The sequence below is a fragment of the Budorcas taxicolor genome, chromosome 1 (genome assembly GCF_023091745.1).
Source record: "Budorcas taxicolor isolate Tak-1 chromosome 1, Takin1.1, whole genome shotgun sequence".
NCBI classification, from domain to species: Eukaryota; Metazoa; Chordata; class Mammalia; order Artiodactyla; family Bovidae; genus Budorcas; species Budorcas taxicolor.
In genome coordinates this window covers 189,999,153-190,018,160 of record NC_068910.1, presented here as the reverse complement: position 1 = coordinate 190,018,160, position 19,008 = coordinate 189,999,153, and the positions used below count along the sequence as shown (strand labels likewise).

Here is a 19,008-nt window from a genome sequence, read left to right as displayed (position 1 = left end):
CAGTGTCAGTTTGCTGGTACCTTCTCCCCTCTGCTGCTGCTGCTGCTAAGTCGCTTCAGTCGTGTCCGACTCTATGCGACCCCATAGATGGCAGCCCACCAGGCTCCCCCATCCCTGGGATTCTCTCCAGTGGGTTGCCATTTCCTTCTCCGATGCATGAAAGTGAAAAGCGAAAGTGAAGTCGCTCAGTCGTGTCGGACTCTTTGCGACTCCATGGACTGCAGCCTACCAGGTTCCTTCGTCCATGGGATTTTCCAGGCAAGAGTACTGGAGTGGGGTGCCATTGCCTTCTCCATCTCCCCTCTATTCCTCATTAAATGTTAAATTATATGAAGATAATATTATAGTCATCTGTGTAAGTCTCTGAACACTTCATGCAGCCTTTTACACACAATAAGTAGGTAAGTGTGTGTGAGTGGCTCAGTCGTGTCCGACTCTTTGCGACCCCAGGGACTGTAGCGTGCCAGGCTCCTCTGTCCATGGAATTCTCCAGGCAAGAGTACTGGAGTGGGTTGCCATTTCCTTCTCCAGGGGATCTTCCTGACCCAGGGATCCAACCTGGGTCACCTACATTGCAGGTGACAATTAGCTAAGACTCTGCGACCCCATGAATCGGAGCACGCCAGGCCTCCCTGTCCATCACCAACCCCCGGAGTTCACTCAGACTCACGTCCATCGAGTCCGTGATGCCATCCAGCTATCTCATCCTCTTTCGTCCCCTTCTCCTCCTGTCCCCAATCCCTCTCAGCATCAGTCTTTTCCAATGAATCAACTCTTCGCATGAGGTGGCCAAAGTACTGGAGTTTCAGCTTTAGCATCATTCCTTCCAAAGAACACCCAGGGCTGATCTCCTTCCGAATGGACTGGTTGGATCTCCTTGCAGTCCAAGGGACTCTCAAGAGTCTTCTCCAACACCACAGTTCAAAAGCATCAATTCTTTGGCGCTCAGCCTTCTTCACAGTCCAACTCTCACATCCATACATGTAGATCCCATTAAGAACTTAGGTGCTCCCCTCCATTTGTGATTAGAGACGAAAACAAGATTAAACCGTAAAATGTAACTTTTAAAATGACAACTTACATGATGCTATATTTAGGACACCGTCTATTTATAATTTTCCTTTCATTCATCCTCTCTCTGCAAGTCCCGGTTTTGACCCGAATAGTCTATCCGAAAACTCCACTGCCGGAGTCTCAGGTTGGGTCAAAAGCTCCCTTCCTATGCTTCCGGACACCACTTTCTTGAACAGACTGCAAGTTTGCCTTCCCCCAGCAGGGCGTGACGCCAGAGGTAGCACGGATATCATCTTCATCCCAGGAAAGCCGGACAAACCCCTGCCCCGCCCCGTCCCGCCCCCTCCAACCTCCCAGTCGGCTTCAGATTTATTTTCTGAGTTGAAGTAAAAGCTCCTCCCAAGCTGATCATTCATTTCTTCTTTAAGAAGTCTTTCCTTCCCCGCCCAGCACCTATCTAGGGTTGGGGCTGGAAAAACAGTGAAGTAACAACCGGCCCCGAAAGCCAGTACAAAAAGATTCACTAAATTCTCCGGCCCAATAGCAAAACCCGACACGGAGACGCCCCCAAATATTCAGTGGGCGGGCCCAGGAAATGCTCAACACCGGAAGTCACGTGGCGCCGTTCGCCTTGAATCCCTCAAGTCGGCAGTCGACTATTCAGCCTTGCAGGCTCCTCTGGCGGGCTCCGCTGTGATCCAGCCTTTCGGTGCTCGACTCGCCCGTGCTGCTGCCGCCGCTGAAGGAGGGGCAAAGCTCAAGATGGCGGACAAAACGCCAGGCGGCTCTCAGAAGGCCAGTTCAAAGGTAATTTCTTAGAGGACTTCTTAAGTCAGTGGCCCTATCACTGTCGTCTGGGGGCTATAGACGCTTCTGGCCAGCGGGAGGAGATTGGGGTCGGGGTCCGTGTTCTGGTCGCGACGGTAGGCCGGGGCGCAGACGGACCGTGGTGCGCAGGTTGAGAGGCCTGGTGTCTCCCCTTAGTCCCAGCCTGGATTCGGCTCGAGACTGGGGGCCCCAGGGCTGGTGGCGTGAGTATTTTGGCCCCAGTTTAGCACTGGAGTGAAATCAGGGATTTAGATTGAGGTCTTAAATCCGGAAAACGCGCCGGGGTGTTTCAGCTTGTTGCGCTCTTCAGGCCGCCGGGGCAGAGCCTAGGAGAGGCGGGAATCGCTTCCCTTAGCTTAAGTGTCTGCCTCCTTTTCCTTTGGTTTTGGATCTCACACCCTTCCGGCCTCCCCGCGTTTCCCTCACATCCTCCGGGGAATAAATAATCTTTAGGGCCATCGGTTGTGAGAGGAGGACCAATAGTGAAGGGACGCGCGGTGGGAAGTGCAGTTCCCCTTTGCGGTGATGCATCGCCAAGGTTAACGCTACGCTCTACACGTGGTTTTACCTCACGTAAGAGGAAGTATATTTGGAGGGCTCATTTCCATAGACTTGGAAGCCACCTAAGATTAGTAAATTGCTTTTGAGTTTACAGGGAGCCGTGTGCATGTATTGTGGAAATTACTGAGCTGTGGAAGTAGTTTAGCGTTAGTTAGGTTGTGATTAGCATCAGGTTCTAAGTTGCCATCTTGGACGGGTCCTTTAATCGACTTTTTGCTTTGAATTTCTCATCTCCAACACGATATTAAAAGTAATAGGTCCTGCCTGAAGTAGTTGTTAAACGCTTTTTGATGCTGATCCGAGAAGTTGTGTAATACTTAAAGGTTCTAAGGACTGTTACATCTTACAGTGTGTGTGATTGTAAGTAGGGTTTTAGGAAGTTACGTTTACGGTAGACGAAGCATGTCTGGTATGTACAATTTGTTCTCGGAAATGCAACCTGTTATATACTTGCTTCCTCAGTTTCTGTTAAATTGTAATCTTTATGCCGTTTGGTGAATGGTGTTTATAATTAGTTCGTTATCGGTAATGGATTTTCCAGAAATCCTTCAGTTGTGTAGGAACTATGGTAGAGAGCTAGTTTTGGCTACTTTATATGCGGGGTTTATTTCTTGTTTGTTTCTTCCTTCCCCAGTACCTTTTCCCTTGGTGAGGAGGGGAATAATTGAGTACATGATTTCCCACTTCCTCAGCCGACTCTGACAAAACCAGCCCAGGCCTCCTTACTGTTAGGGAACTGTTAGGAAAGCTGTGTGCGTGCTGAGTCGCTTCAGACTCTCTGCGATCCTATGGACTGTAGCCCGCTAGGCTCCTCTGTCCGTGGGATTCTCCAGGGAATAATACTGGAGTGGGTTGCCATTTTCTCCTCTAGGGGATCTACCGACCCAGGAATCGAACCCGCCTCCCTTGTGTCTCCTACATTGCAGGTGGGTTCTTTACCACCGCCACCTGGGCAGGAAAGCTACTACATCCATAAAATTCATGGCATAAGCTTCATTATTTTTGTTTATTTTCAAAGTAATATTTTAAGTATCTTTTATTTGAGACTTTGGATATATTGAAAACGTTTTAATGTGTATGTTCAGGCTTCCTTTTCTAATAGTACTTCTCATGGTTGTGTGTGGCTATTCCCTGTAAGTAAATTGTTAGATCTTCCAGTAATAAACCTTTTCAGTTTATATTGCTTTTAAAAGTTTTGTTGTTTTTTAATGTGGACCATGTTAAAAGTCTTTACTGAATTGTTTACAATGTTGTTTTTGTTTTATATTTTGGTTTTTTGACCGCGAGGCATGTGGGATCTTAACTCCCTGACCAGGGATGGAACCCTCACCCCCTGCATTATTGGAAGTGAAGTCTTAATCACTGGACTGTCAGGGACGTCCTCTGTATTGCTTTAGATTATCATCAGTTGATGCTGTTAAGAGATTTTCTACTGACGTCATTAAAATATCTCAGGACTTGACGTTATTTGCTCCATTAATATGGAGGGTGCATGTTTTGTAGAGAGATTATGAATTTTGCTAACAAGATAAAAGTCAAGTCGCTCAGTCGTGTCCGACTCTTTGAGACCCTGTGGACTAGCCCACCAGGCTCCTCCGTCCATGGGATTCTCCAGGCAAGAATACTGAAGTGCATTGCCATTTCCTTCTCCAGGGGATCTTCTGGATGCAGGGATCGAACCCAGGTCTCGCGCACTGCAGGCAGAGGCTTTAACCTCTGAGCCACCAGGGCAGACTGCTAACAAGATAATTGGATTCAAATCCTGACTTGATAATAAATCGTTTGCACTATCAAGGCAAATTGCTTAACTTTTTCAGCCTTAAATTTCCTTGTTTGTAATATGTATGTAATCTCATTTCTACAGGATCGATGTAAGAATTAAATAAGTGAATGTCTATAACATACATTAAAAACCTTAGTTCCTTTCCTCTTTTGTTCTTAGAGGAAACAAAAAGTACTTTTCAAAATGTCAGGATAAATTCTAAACCTGAGATTTAGAATCTGTCATCAGTTATCATGACTGCTCAGATTGCTGCTTTTTATTTCTAACCCCAAGTCCAGAATTTATTGGAGAGAGTATAAGATCATTTTGGTTTAATACTGCAGCATTTGGGATTTCTAGTCTTTGATCTCTGGTTTGATTTCCCTACATCTGGGGAGTGCAGATGAGTGACCTATTCTACCATACAGATGAGTGAACAGATTTTTCAGTTTCATGTTCATTCTTTTGTCATAAATTCCTGTTGATATGGGCTTGTCAATCATATTTCTAGACTCTGAGAAAAATGCTAATTTGAAAATATACAAGAGGATGTAGTGTATAGCATGGCGACTGTAGTTAACAATGTGTGCGTGCTCTCAGTTCTGTCTCACTGTTTTGAGACTCCATAGACTAGCCCACCAGGCTCCTCTGTCTCTGGGATTCTCCAGGCAAGAATACAGCATGCCATGCCCTCCTCCAGGGGATCTTCCCCACCCGGGGATTGAATGAACCCTGATCTTTTGCCTGTATTGGCAGGCAGATTCTTACCACCGAACCATCGGGGAAGCCCATAGTTAACAGTTTTAAGTATTGCATAGTTAAAAGCTGCTGAGAGAGTAGATCTTAAAAGTTCTTATCACAGGAAGAAAATAAAAAACTCTTTTAACTGTGTTTGATACTGGCTGTTAACTAGACTTAATAGTGTGGTGATCTTTTTGCAGTGTATACAAATACTGGGGCTTCCTTGGTGGCTCAGTGGTAAAGAATCCACCTGCCAATGCAGGAGACTTGGGTTCAATCCCTGGGTTAGGAAGATCCCCTGGAGGAGGAAATGGCAACCCACTCCAGTATTCTTGCCTGGAAAATCTCATGGACAGAGGAGGTCAAAAAGAGTCGGACATGATTTATAGCAACTAAACAACAACATACAAATAATGAATCATACTGGATACCTGAAACTAATGCAGTGTCATATGTCAGTTATACCTCAGTAAAATAAATTTTAAAAATATAATGTATGACAGGATTTTTGCTATTGACAATGGCAAGATTATTTGACCTGTCTTAAATACAAAATAAAGAGATTAAATTAGATACTCTCTACAGTTTCTTTTGGACTTCCCAGGTGATGCTGATGGTAAAGAATCCTCCTGCCAATGCAGGAGACACAAGAGATGCAGGTTTGATCCCTGGGTTGAAAAGATCCCCTGGAGGAGGAAATGGCAGTCCAGTCCAGTATTCTTGCCTGGAGAATCCCATGGACGGAGGAGCCTGCGTCCATAAGGTCGCACAGTTGGACGCGACTGAGCAACTGAGTGGCAGCAGCGCAGTTTTTTTTAGCTTTAAAAATTACATGGAGGGTGTATAGTCAAATGATTTAACCTTTGTGTGTAGGTATCCTAATGAAGAAACCCCATGTCTTTTGTTTTCTGTGGAATTTTGCTGTACTTACATTTTAAAGCCTGGCAGAGGTTTTAGGAATTAGCTAAGAATTTCCTGTGCCTTTATTCCTGTATCACCAGACTAATGTTTTAGGGGAGAGAGGTCTTGGTGCCATGTTGTAGCTTTGATTTTGGGAGGAGAGGCAAAGTGTCTATAATTGTTTGCTTAGAAAAATATTAAGCGTATTTCCTTAGAATTTAGTTTATAAAAATTAGTTCATAAAAATTTTGATTTTAAGAGTTGTTTGCTCAGCACAATGAGGATATGAAGAGAATGTGGTATCCTTGTTCCCTCTGCATCTGCTGTGCTGGTAATACTGCAAGTATAGTGGAATTGTGTGCCCTGTTACTTGACTCTGACAGTGCATTATTTTTTTCCCATATTGTAAAAACTTGGGTTAGAGAGGTAAATGGGCAAAGTATAAAATGCTGTTGGCTTCCTTGGATGCTCAGTTCTAAATCGGTGTGGGAACTATCAGTATTTTTGAGTGACTGCTGATTAGTGAAAATATTTCACTTGTGTGAAATAATGTATGATGAGGATCCATTCATAGCTTGTGATCCTTAGGTATGTATTATTGCCTGTGTACCTTTTTTGGTGGTACCTAAAGATATGTAAGAAGTAAGTATGACCAAAAACTTCAAAGATTTACACAGACCTTGAGAAATTAGCCTCTGTTGTTTGCCAATTTTAAACTGAGTCTTCATTATGATATGATTGAAACTGTAAGATAAGCACCTTATAAGGAGATCAGTTTTCTATGTGGAAGGCTGTTTTGAGGTGGAGAGAGAAATTAGGAGCTTTTGTTTTCTTGATTGGTGCCTTTTAGAAAGTTGAGTATTTGTAGCATTGGTTCTTGAATATGACTACTGATACGTGTTTTGAAAATGTGTGTCTTATTGGATTGAATTGATTTTTTTATTCCTGAAGCTTTGTTTTTCCCGGAAAACCAGTCAACAAAAACATTCATTTGCCATGCAAGTTGATGACTTCTGCCTCTCTGTTCCTTTTACACAAAGAGCATCATTTTTGGAGAAAGAAGCAAAAAAGTTCCTATAGGATATTAAACTCAAAAATAGTAATATTGCGAATAATTTGCCTCTTATACTAAGTCGCTTTAACAGCTTATTGCATATCAGCCACTTGGTGGGTATTTTGCGGACTTTTTTTTTTTTTTTTAAGGAAGATGCATTTGCCAATAGCACTTGAGGCTGTTTGGTACTGTTCCTTGAGCAGTCAGTGTTTTTTCACTAGATTTTTCCTCATTTTAGATTAAATGCAGATCATTCAAAATGTACTTAAAATGTTTCATGTATTTTGGATGTAATTTTAAGGATAGTTTCAGCCTTGTTATTTAACATTATTAAATAGTGCTTGTCTCAGTGAGTTTATGAAGTTTTTTTGAGAGGTGGACTTTGGTTTGTCTTGGAGAGTGGTATTCAGCTAGGTAGTTGCTCCTTGTTGGTGAGTGGGCAGCTTAGTATATATTGATAGTATGGAATGTAATTTTGTTGGGTAGGTACTTGTTCCAACCAGCTGAATCAGCAAGTGTATTGAGACTGTGTCACTTGCCAGATCTTGTGTTTAACTCTGAGGAATAAAACGTTGAATAAGATGACAGTTCAGTTTTGGGGAGCATGCTGTCTAGTGGAAGAAGAGAGTCAATGTATAATAGTTCAAGGCAGAGCTATCTGAAGCATCTAAAAGTTTAGATAAAGAAATGACAGCTGAATGGAGGGTGGGGTTGAGGGAGGCTTCAGGAATGGAGGCATTTGATTGAGTCTTTAGAACAAGGAGCAAAGTTTTGAAGGGTAGACACAGGTATCAAAAAAGATGGGTGAAGTAAAGAAAATAAAAATCAGTTGGAAATGGATTGCTAAATGGTCCGTTTTAGCCAATTTATAAGGCTCTGGAATAGGAAATAAAAGTTTCTGAGATGGAAAGGTTCGTTTGAGCTAAATTGTGGAGGCTTTGAAACCTGTGAAATAAGAGAGTAACAGAAAATTCAAGACAAGAAAAACCTTTAGGAAAACTATACTGGAGACAATTTAAGAAGAATCTGGGAGTGAGGAGAGTAGTTTAAAGATTTTTGCAGTGCTGTTGATAAAGATTGCTCCAAAAATCTCATCTCAGATACTCTCTGGGAAGCTTTGCTGACATTGTCTCCATCCCACTGAGATTTGTTTGTCCTCTGTGCTCATGCAGTGTAGCCACACTGTTTTACTTGTCTCTTTTATTAGCTCCTAAGGGCAAGAGCTATGTCTTATTTTACTTTATATCTCTAATGCATGACACAGTACCAGTAAGTGGTTGCCAGTAAATGTTGCATATAGGGAAGATCTGAACCATAGTAGTATTTTTAGAAAAAAGGGGCCCGGAGAAGAGTTTTAGTAGAGGTGGGATAAACAGAATGTGACTCAGTTGATTATGGGGGATGAGGAAAGAGTTGAGGACGACCCTGTTATAATAATCCTGCTGGCTAACACTCATTGAGCACTTTTATGGGCCCAGTGCTGTTCTTAATGCTTCACCTGTCTTTGTCCTTCAACACCACAGTCAGCTTTATAGATGAAAGAACGGATTACAAAGCTGCTGGTAAGTGCTGAAAACAGGAAGTCTGATTCCAGAATCTGCTCTTAATGTTACTACTTCCAGATTATGACTGAGAATTAGCATTCAGTGACAGAAATACGGTCAACAGGAGAAGCTAGTTTGGGAGGGATTTTATACATACTGGATTTGAGGAACTTGGAGATATTCAGGTGAAGATGTCCTGGAAGTTGTTTAAGAACAGATTGGAACCTAGGAGAAGCACCAAGGTTGAAAATAAGAAATTGGGGTTCATTTCGGTACAATAGAAGTGTTGATGTACTTCCTTTGGGAGTGATTCTTCAGCTTTCAGAGATGTGAGTTGATGCTTTAGAGGGTATGAGGAGGAGGGAGACAAATGGGATAGGAGAACTGATCAGGCAGAGTGGAAATACTGAAGCAGTGTTGCTGTGGGTAGTTTGGTAATTTGAAGAACTCAGGTGTGGGGGTTTTTCAATTGAAGTAAAAGTAGGAGCAGTCAGAAAAAAAGTTTTACTTTGAAGTTTAGTTGGCTTCATCTCTCTCCTCAGCAGCTGTCAGAATTATTAAAAAAAATTTTTTTTTTGCTGTCCTTCCCCACATGTGTATTACAAATCTGCCTTCTCTGTCTTGAGATAAATTTTTTCTTGTGTCTGCTTCTTTATTGCCTCAAATCTCCCTTATTTTCCCCTTTTGTTTCTTGCTTTTGGGTGTTTTCACTTGGATGAGGAATTGCGCTGTGCACTGCAGAAGCTCATTAAACATCACTAATTTGGTGTTCTTCAGCAAAGACGTAAAACCCAGACCCAAGACAAATAATATAGTACCGCTCCAGGTTAAGTAGAGGCAGAGACGTGACTTCAAAAGTAGTGTTACATTTGCTGTTTACCTGAACCATTAGCTCAAGAAGTTAGTTATTCCTTTAAATTTTTTATTCACTACTCTTTGCATCTCTTTAACTCTTCTCAAGCCTAAAGTTTTATTCTGAATGCTCTGTAGCTGCAGCTGCTTATCAGTGGAGAATGTTTGGTTTGCAGTAAATATTGTTCAGTGCCATCTTGGGTTAATCAGCTGATGCATCGTCCTACGCTATGCTGTTATTTTTAAATCCTAAAAATGATGATTTGGATATGGTGGCATAAAGAAAAAGGGTTAGCACTTTCGTAGCTACTCTTTCATGTTTCTTCTGGGGAAACTTCAGAATTATTTTTGGCAATCCCCCTTGTCCCCTTGCAAAGACTTCTATTTAGGATTTTGAGCTATGGAATGAAATTGCATTAAATACAAAAATAAATTTAGGTATAGTTGACTTTGTCTTAATAGTAAGATTTCTTTAGTTGGTTTCTAGGTGTTTTATGTTTTTTCTTGCTATTACTACTAGGGTGTTATTTTTTGTTACCTAGCAGGGTAACAAAGAGCAACAATGTTTTTTTCTGTTCAATTCAGTCTCTTGACTCAACTTTTCTTTTTTAAGAGGAGTTATTTATTCTTGGATTTTTAAGTGTCTGCAAATAGGCACATTTCAAACTGTGATTCAAAGTATGTTTCCCAGGGTTAAATTTAAATATAAAAAAAATTCCTCCCATATATCTTGCCTTTTAGGAAAGGTTAGCAGGGAGAAGGAAGTGAAATAGGAGAGACAAAATAAAAGTTGGGGACAGAAAAAAGGTGGGTAGAAAGAATGGAGATGGGAAGTGGCTCAGTGCTTGCTTGTCTTGGGCTGGTTGTGCCTCAGTCCAGTACAGTGGAGGAATAAATTGATTCAGTGTGAAAATCTGATCAGCTGTTCAGAGCCATATGTTTCTACAAGATATGTGTGTAAAAAAGTACTGTGTGGACCCGTAGGAATCTTGTTTGCTCTTTTCTGCATCATACAAATCTTCAGTTTTCTCTTAAAAATGAATGTGCCTTGTTTTTGAAATCTAGTATTCAGGTGAGATAAATGTGATCTCAGGTTTCTTGATTTCACTTTTAATACTTAAATATATGCAAAGTAAAATCTCACTACACAATACCTTGAAAAATAAAAATGACTCAGTGACAGTTAAATTCTGGGCCTCCAAGTAGAAATTTCAGAAAGATATCTCATATTAGTTTTAATTTGGCTTTTTCATCCTTAGATGCATAGTGAAAAATCAAATTTGTTATACACTATATGTAATCTGAAATTGTATATCAACTTAAAAGATGAAATTTTAACAGATGGCCTTACTAAATGGCACCATTGTTTGAAGACTGAACTTGACTGGCCCGTTTATTTTGGATCACAATTTTTTTTTTCTGTAAGTCAGATTGCCTTTGTTTGATTTTATGAGTTGAGAAGAAATTGCTATTAATTTGGAAAGATTAAGTCTTTATAACATGAAAAATACTTATTTTGTTAGCATGATACTTTTTCTCATTATTTAAAGGTTGATTTTTATTTTTAATACTTACAGACCAGATCATCAGATGTTCATTCATCTGGATCTTCAGATGCCCATGTGAGTATCAGAGGCAGTCTTTGTCTTTTTTCCTTAAAATTTACTTTCTTATTGTGTAGATCCCTACTTGACATATCTCTTACGATTTTACCTGATAAATATGATTGCATTGTACGTGCCTATTTTCTTTTAACCTTTTTTGCTAGATATTTTGTGTTCTTTTTTCTGTTCTATTATTCACATAAGTTGGCCCCTTAAACCATGTTAGAAACGAAATATATTTCTTTTTTTTTATTGTGCTTGTAAAATTTTGTGCATATATATGTGTGTGTGTTTATACATCTCTTAAACAAGTTTTACGTTTATACACAATTCTTTTCACACTGCACAGTACACCTTTTGGAAATCCCCTGCATGTCAACAGCTGTAACTCTCATCTAGTCTTTCTAATGACGTCTTAACTTTCCATGCGGGAGGTATATTATTATTTATTAAGCTGGTTTCTTTGTTGGTGGGCCTAGATGTTTTGTTTAAAGCTTTTTGACATTTTGAATAACGCAATAAACATTACTTTACATGGGTTATTATAGCAGTGCTATAGAAGTGTGGTTTTCAATGCTATAAAAGTGTGGCCACTGAGAATTTTTCAGTCTGAGTTCAGAATTCTTCTGTAACAATACTAAGACATCATTTGCCTTCACTGTGTTGACATTTGCACTAATGGTATAAAAGCAGTTGATGGGTAAACTGTTGGCACCTCGGCACAAATCAAGGCAGTGTCACCAAAATGTGCAAGTAGTTGTCATATTCTTCTCCACTAGGCACAGTAAAAATAAGCTAGTTTCACTTAAGAACTTTCTTGATTAGATATTAAAAATGATTAATATAAAATATTGTCCTTCTGTATGGGTTCTGAGTGATGAAATGGGAGGCACTTCTACCTGCCAAAATGTGGTATTTGTCTTAAGGAGAAGTGCTTGTGGGATTAAGTTGTGAAATAAAACTGGGTCCTTTTCTCATTGAGTGCTGTTTTTACCTGAAGGTACAACAGATTGACAGACTGGTTAATCAGACTTGGGTGTTTGGCAGACATTTTCTTTAAAGTGAAGGAAAGGTACCTGTTTCTTCGAAGAAGACAACAGTCTGTTAAATGATAATAAAATTTGAACTTTCAAGTCCAAATTAAAATTATTGAAAACTTTCTGTATTTAAGAACTTTTCTGATGAAATCAGTGGTAGTATTAAGGGATGAGATTAAGGGGTCAGTAGTGATATATTTTGATAGTATGTAATGAATTTTGTCAGTATTGGAATGTTTGGGTTGTTTCTAGTTCAGTACGACTTGTATGATTCTTAAGAACTTATTTTCCTTTTCTTTAAGATGGATGCATCTGGACCCTCAGATAGTGATATGCCAAGTCGGACTCGACCTAAGAGCCCAAGAAAACATAATTATAGGAATGAGAGTGCCCGTGAAAATGTTTCTGATTCTCCTCATCAGAATCTTTCAAGGGTAAGTATTGATAAAGATTATGAAGGATAATTAATGGTTTGGATATGTCCTTAATTGAATTTGGTACTTAAAGTGTCTTGGTTTTGTATTTGTTTCATTTTGTATTATTTGAAAATAGCATTCATTATTCGGTTTGGGTTAACAGTAAATAAACTTATCTAAGGGAATGTTTTTTAAGTCACATGTAAGATAATGTTTCATTTAAAAATTTTGTTTAAAAAAACCAACGAGTGTTTGGATGTAAAAAGGCTAATTGGTTTATTGTTCGCCCCTTAGGCCAAACCTTTGCTGAACCAAGTGCCAGATGCCAGTCACTGGAAATACACAAATGTTTAAAATACTTTTCCCTTTTTGGCTACGTCATGTGGCATGCAGGATCTTAGTTCCCTGATCAGGGATCAAACCTCCACCCCCTGCAGTGGAAGCACAGTATCCTAACCAGTGGACCTCCAGGGAATTCCCCAAACACACTTGTTCTCAGGGAGCTTATATGTAATCTCATCCTGAGAAGCAAACAGGAGCAGGTGCTATTCACTCTGCTGGTCAGTGCAGGGCCCAGGGCCACCCAGGCACCCAGAGGAGTGTCTCTGTGCATGTATCTGCAAAATACTCTTGTACTCTTTTAGTCTTTTTTAGATTTCAAATAATGTTTTCTTGTCATGGTTAAATTTAGAAAATACAGTAAAACAGTTATTACCAGCCAGTGTTGACATTGATAACACTTTATTTTTCTTGTTTAGTATTTGTAAGCATAAATATATATTTACTTCATTGAGGTCTATTTTATAGGAGCACATTTTAAAAGACTCTCAGGTCTAATTTTTGTAAAAAACTAGGAAAAATTCTATAAGACTTTTTAATGAATCATTATATTTTTTGAGTAAATATTCCATGATTTCCTTAACCATTTCTCTCTTAGGTGTCTAAATTTAGCTCCTAAGATATAAATAAAATTGAGGACAAAAATTTTGTTGTGTAAAAATTTGTTTTTCATGGAATTTATGTGTAATTTTACCATTTGTTTAAACCAAAGAAGTTGAAACCAAAGGTGCTGAATGATGGCCAAACATTTTCCTTTCTATTTTGGAAAAAAATTCACTTTGAAATCTGTTCATGAAACCAGTAGTGACTTCTGAGTTATGAACTGCTTTTATCTTTTCAGAGGGATTTAAATGTAACTTTAAGGTATTAATGCAGTATTACCTTTCCATTCTGTCTCTCACCAAAAGCAAGCCTGTTTAATAACCAGGGGACTGATACTCTTATAAGTCAGTCTCATTTTGGTAGGTGAGAGAGGAATATTCAGATTTCAATTGCAGGTTAATATTTAGGCTGTATTTAATAAACATTCCTCTCTTTTAAAATTTTATGAATCAAAAGAAAACTTTCTGAATCAAAATTAACATTCAAATGAATGACAGAACAATTAAGAGTCTACAGTTTATTCACACCATATTTCAGAAGGAAATTGCTTCTAATTTAACATAAATGAAGACTTCATTAAAATACTGTTTCTCATTCAAAATTAATTGGTAACTGTATACTTGCCTGAAACCTAGAACATAGTATGTGGTATTTTCCCAGCAATGAAAATGAAATTGTGTTCATAAATATCAGTTTTGTTGATGAAGACTAGAGTAATTTGCTGAATTATAAAAGGAAACGATGTGATTTTTGCACCTGAATTGGGAGTTCTGGATGGTGATGATTCCTGCTATTCAATCATGGAAATATATGCTCTTCCTCCCTATTTGAATGTCTGTTTTTTATCACTGCTTCTTTTTTCCAGAAACATCTATACTTTCCCTCCTCAAATGCTTTTATTCTTGCCAACAAGTAGGTTGAATGTGTTATAAGCCTTAGTGTCTCTTTGTGTTTTATTTTTATTTAAAAATGACTTTTGTATGTTATTAACTCAATTAACTTGTTAATAACCTCAAGGTTATAGATAACATTGAGTTAGAAGAGTTATAGGTAACATTGAGAATGTGTATGTAAAGGTGTATGCTTTTTACCTTTTCACAGCCTCTTCTAGAAAACAAACTTAAAGCTTTCAGTATTGGAAAAATGAGTACAGCTAAGCGAACTTTGAGTAAGAAGGAGCAAGAAGAATTAAAGAAGAAGGTAATGCTTAGAATGTAGTTTTAGTTATCTCTGTCAGTTAAATGTACCTAAGGAGGCTTTAAGTGTATGGACAGTAGAGAAATGTTTCTCAAAGATTCTTGATTTCAAGGGTATTCTCAGCTCCTACCTCAAGTGAAGTCTATAACACAGAGGTATTCAGTGAAGGTCCAGCTTTATGCCTTTCCCCTCCATCATTTCCTCACTTCTGTGTGACAGTTTTGATTATTTTCTGGTCTGTTCTTCTCCTGTAAGCCAGTGTGTATAAATGTATGTTGTGCCTGCTTTTTTTTTTTTAGATGAACAATGTTTTACTTTATATAATACCCATTCCTTCACTTTGCTTTTTTCTCTTAACATTGTATCTCAGAGATTACAGCAAGTATATTGAAGCGTTGCTTGTTCTTTATTGAAGCTATATAGATATGTGATAGTTAATGTACTAAAATCCTACATTCGCTGCAATTCCTATTGAGGGAATTAATGTTTTGGTCTTTTGTTTCCAGTAATGGAGTCAGGGATAGTGTTTTGTATTTGGGTTTACTCCTAGTATACTTTTAGGATATATTCCTGTAAGTGAGATTACTGCATTGAATGCTAAATGTATAATTATAGTTATGCTAGATGGTGTTAAATTGCTCTCTATGGGCAAGTCCATTTTGCATGCCTATAATCAATGTTTGAGAGGTTGTTTCCCCATAGCTTTGCCAACAGGATATTTTTGAAGGAGTTTTGCCAATCTGGTAAGCAAAAAATGGAATCTCAAGGTAGTTTTAAATTTGCATTTCTCTTATAAGTAAGGTTGGACAACTTTTCTTGTGTTTATTTTTGTGAACTGTCTGCTTATATCTAAACCAGTATTTCTCTTAGAGGGATATCTGTATTTAGAAATTCTTGTTTTAAGTATATTGTACCACTTGGGTGTGACGCGCGGTACAGTGCTTTTTCCTCAGGTTGTGGATTCCGTTTTTATTTTGCTTCTGGCGTTTTTTTCCATGCAGAAACAAGTCATGGGCAGATTTACCATCAGTCTTCTGATTTCTGGTTTTTCTGTTTTGTTTTTTTATTCCAAGCTTATAAAGGAATTTCCTCATTTTTTTCCCCTCATACCTACATTTTTAAAAATTAAATCTTATTCATTTGCAATTTCTCCTAGTGTATGATGTGAAGAATTGGTTCATTTTTATTATTTCTTTTAAATAGCTATCAAATGTTGAATACTCAATTTCCACATGGGCTTCCCTGGTTCCTCGGTGGTAAAGAATCCGTCTGCAATGCCTGAGACGCGGGTTCAGTCCCTGGGTCGGGAAGAGCCCCTAGAGAAGGAAATGGCAACCCACTCTAGTATTCTTACCCTGGGAAATTGCATGGACAGAGGAGGGCTCTGGTGGGCTACAGTCTATGTGGTCACAGAAGTTGGACATGACTTAGCGACTAAATAACAACGCAAAATTTTTACATACTGTTGGATTTATTTCTGTATTTTCTGTTCTGCTCTATTTGACCTTCAAGTCATACATGTTTTAGGGACATTTAGAATAGTTAAATTGTGAGGGTTCTACTGAAGGTTTTTTCTTTAATGCAGACTGTCTGGAGATATTTAATGCAAACTGTTTGAAGCTTCTTCAGACTTCTAATTATTTTATGTCTTTGGTGATTTGTGAAGGAAATGTTTATATTCACTGAATTAAATTGTTGTGCCTTATAATTGTCATAAACATTAATAGAGTAATATAGTCTGTGTAGTCAGTTGTCATATAGTTGCACCCTTGAGTTGTCTCTAAACAAATTTATTTAGTGGATCCTTTTTTTCTGTTCCACAGATTATTGGTAGAGGAGCAAAGTCCTTCTTAATTTCAATGTTAATTAGTATCTACTAAGGGTTAGGTATTATTGCCTAAGAGGAGTGCTTAATAACTGCTTTCCCCATTGGAGGAAGAGATTCTGTTTACATTACTCCTTGATGAGTTTCACCCTGTGTACAATAATTTTTATATCAAGTGATATTAATATTTTCATGTGTATTTAGGAGGATGAAAAGGCAGCTGCTGAGATTTATGAGGAATTTCTTGCTGCTTTTGAAGGAAGTGATGGTAATAAAGTGAAAACGTTTGTGCGTGGAGGTGTTGTTAATGCAGCAAAAGGTTAGTGTGAATGTTACAGTCCTTGAGCAAACCTAAAAAGTCTTGGTTGAATGACTGTAGGTAATGATGAAAAAAGTTTGGTTGCTTTTCAGTTTCTTTTTCCTTTCTATCAGCACCCTCTAGTGGTGCTACTTATTAGTAAAATAAATGGCCAAATAAGGATTAATGAGAAACTGGAGCCAGAGAAGTTTTTAAAATATAAAATACCTTTCAAGTTTCAAGAGGGCAGAAAACTTGGTAAACATACGAAAAAATGTATTTTATAGTTCTACTTTATAGTCCTAGGAGTGGAATTTCTGGGCATATGGTAACTATTTGTTTAACCTTTTGAGAAACTACTGTAGTGTTTTCAAAGTAGCTGTACCATTTTACGGATTTTGTAGTTTTACTATAAAATGATTAAACTAGTATTTTTGAGAATAAGGTAATAGTATTTGAATTATCATATTTAGTCACAGGTCATCTGTCTAGTACTAAAAAGCATTTACTAATTTTTGTTTATTTTCAATAAAAATAGTGGGTGAAGTAAATTCATGTAATGTGAAATTAGTTTTGAAACTTAGTATTTTAAATTTCAGAAGAACATGAAACAGATGAAAAAAGAGGTAAAATCTATAAGCCATCTTCAAGATTTGCGGATCAAAAAAATCCCCCAAATCAGTCATCCAACGAAAGACCACCATCTCTTCTTGTGATAGAAACCAAAAAACCTGTAAGTCATACTTAAGTAAGTGACCATTTAGGTTCAGGGATGACACTGCCAATAATATTTTCTGTACTTCCACTGTAAGCAGGACTTTGGTTTCTTGTTTTTAATTCTTTTGGGAATAGATACTGAGTTTTGATGCTTAATCTTCCTATATGAGAGATAACAAATTGGGACACACAGATGACACTCTGTGCTCATTAAGCAGTTAACCTTTGCTGTTACTCATAGTATATTGCAAGTTAAAAGTTAACTATATTTTAGGTATAAATGTGAAATACTGGGATTGTCTTTTTAAGCAATCCTGAATTGGGTATTTAAATATATCAGCATGCGTGATGACAATTATTTGGAAGACTGTACTCCAACAATGTGTCTGTTGCTTGGAACATGTTTGGTAATGTTCCAAGTAATCTGATAATTACTATCAGAACTAGTGACATTTTCCTTTATATATTCTTAGTGTTAGAAAATCTTACTTTTTGAGAGTGAAATTTTTCTTGGAAGATGGTAGGTAGATGTGGGTCTTATCATTTGGAGCCAGATTTGATGAGAAAATGTGGTTATACTGAATAGTAAAACTGGTTTTTCCTATCTGACTCTGAAAGCAATTAAAAAACAGTTGTATTTAATTCACATATCATAAAATTGACCCTTTAGAAGTATAAAGTGTTTTTTAAAGTATATTGACAGTTGTACAACAATCACTAATCTCTAATTTCAAAACATTTTTATTATCCCTGAAGGAAACTTTATACTTTTTAGTCATCCCCAGCCTTTGGCAACCACCATCAATCAGTACATTATTTCTCTTTATGGTTGAATCGTATTCCATTTTATGGATAATGCTATGTATTGTTTATCCATCTCAATGGACATTTGGGTTGTTTCCACTTTTTGGCTGTTATGAGTATACTTCTGAAAGCATTCATGTATAGTCTTCTGTGGACATATATGTTTTTTCTCTTAATATATATTCCTAGTGAAATTGTATCACCACTTGCTAAGATTTATTTTAGTCATTTTAGTCGATGTGAAGTTGTACCTAATTACAGTTTGATTTGCACTTGTCTAGTGATGTTGAGTATCTTTATATTTCTTATCCATTTGTAGTCTTTAGAGAAATGTCTTTTCAGATCCTTGGCACATTTTTAACTGAATTGTCTTTTTATTGTTGAGTTCTAAGAGATTTTTACAGCTTTTGTAATCAGCTCTCTTACCAGCTATGTTGTTTTCTTCCTTTGGGTTTTCTTTGTCCTTTTTTGATTGTGTCCTTTGAAGAACAAAAGTTTATAATTTTGATGATGTTCAATATATCAGTTGTTTTCTTTTGTTTCTCTTGGTGTCATATCTAAGAAACTGTTGCCTAGTTCAGGCTCATGATGATTCACTATGTTTTCCTAAGAGTTTTATAGTTTTGGTTCTTATATTGAGGTCTGTGAACCATTTGAGTTAATTTTTGTATATGGAATGAGGTAGAGGTCCAATTTCATTCTTTTTTGTGTTTGGATATTCAGTTTACCTACCTCCTTTTGTTATTCTTCCTCATTGAATTAAGGATCCCAAAATAATAAGGGTTTTAAAGAAAGGATCTTTTAAAATGAGGATCCCCAAAGTATTTTTGGAAGCAGTTTTAAGAGAGAAATTCAAGCAGTGTTGCTGTTTGTTTCAGTAGTTCATTTCCTCCAAGGTGATTGTTTTGAAGA

General features: G+C 37.8%; 1 protein-coding gene across 1 annotated transcript in view; it reads left to right on the top strand.

Annotated features, from left to right (window-relative positions):
- The window catches only part of U2SURP (U2 snRNP associated SURP domain containing), a 96,857-nt gene that overhangs the window by 45,497 nt on the left and 32,352 nt on the right, over window positions 1-19,008 (top strand). The window contains exons 4-9 of the mRNA XM_052645554.1: window positions 1,559-1,821; window positions 10,834-10,878; window positions 12,200-12,331; window positions 14,357-14,455; window positions 16,482-16,596; window positions 17,175-17,308. Coding sequence (XP_052501514.1) covers window positions 1,559-1,821; window positions 10,834-10,878; window positions 12,200-12,331; window positions 14,357-14,455; window positions 16,482-16,596; window positions 17,175-17,308 — 788 coding nt within the window. The remainder of the gene's footprint in view (window positions 1-1,558; window positions 1,822-10,833; window positions 10,879-12,199; window positions 12,332-14,356; window positions 14,456-16,481; window positions 16,597-17,174; window positions 17,309-19,008) is intronic.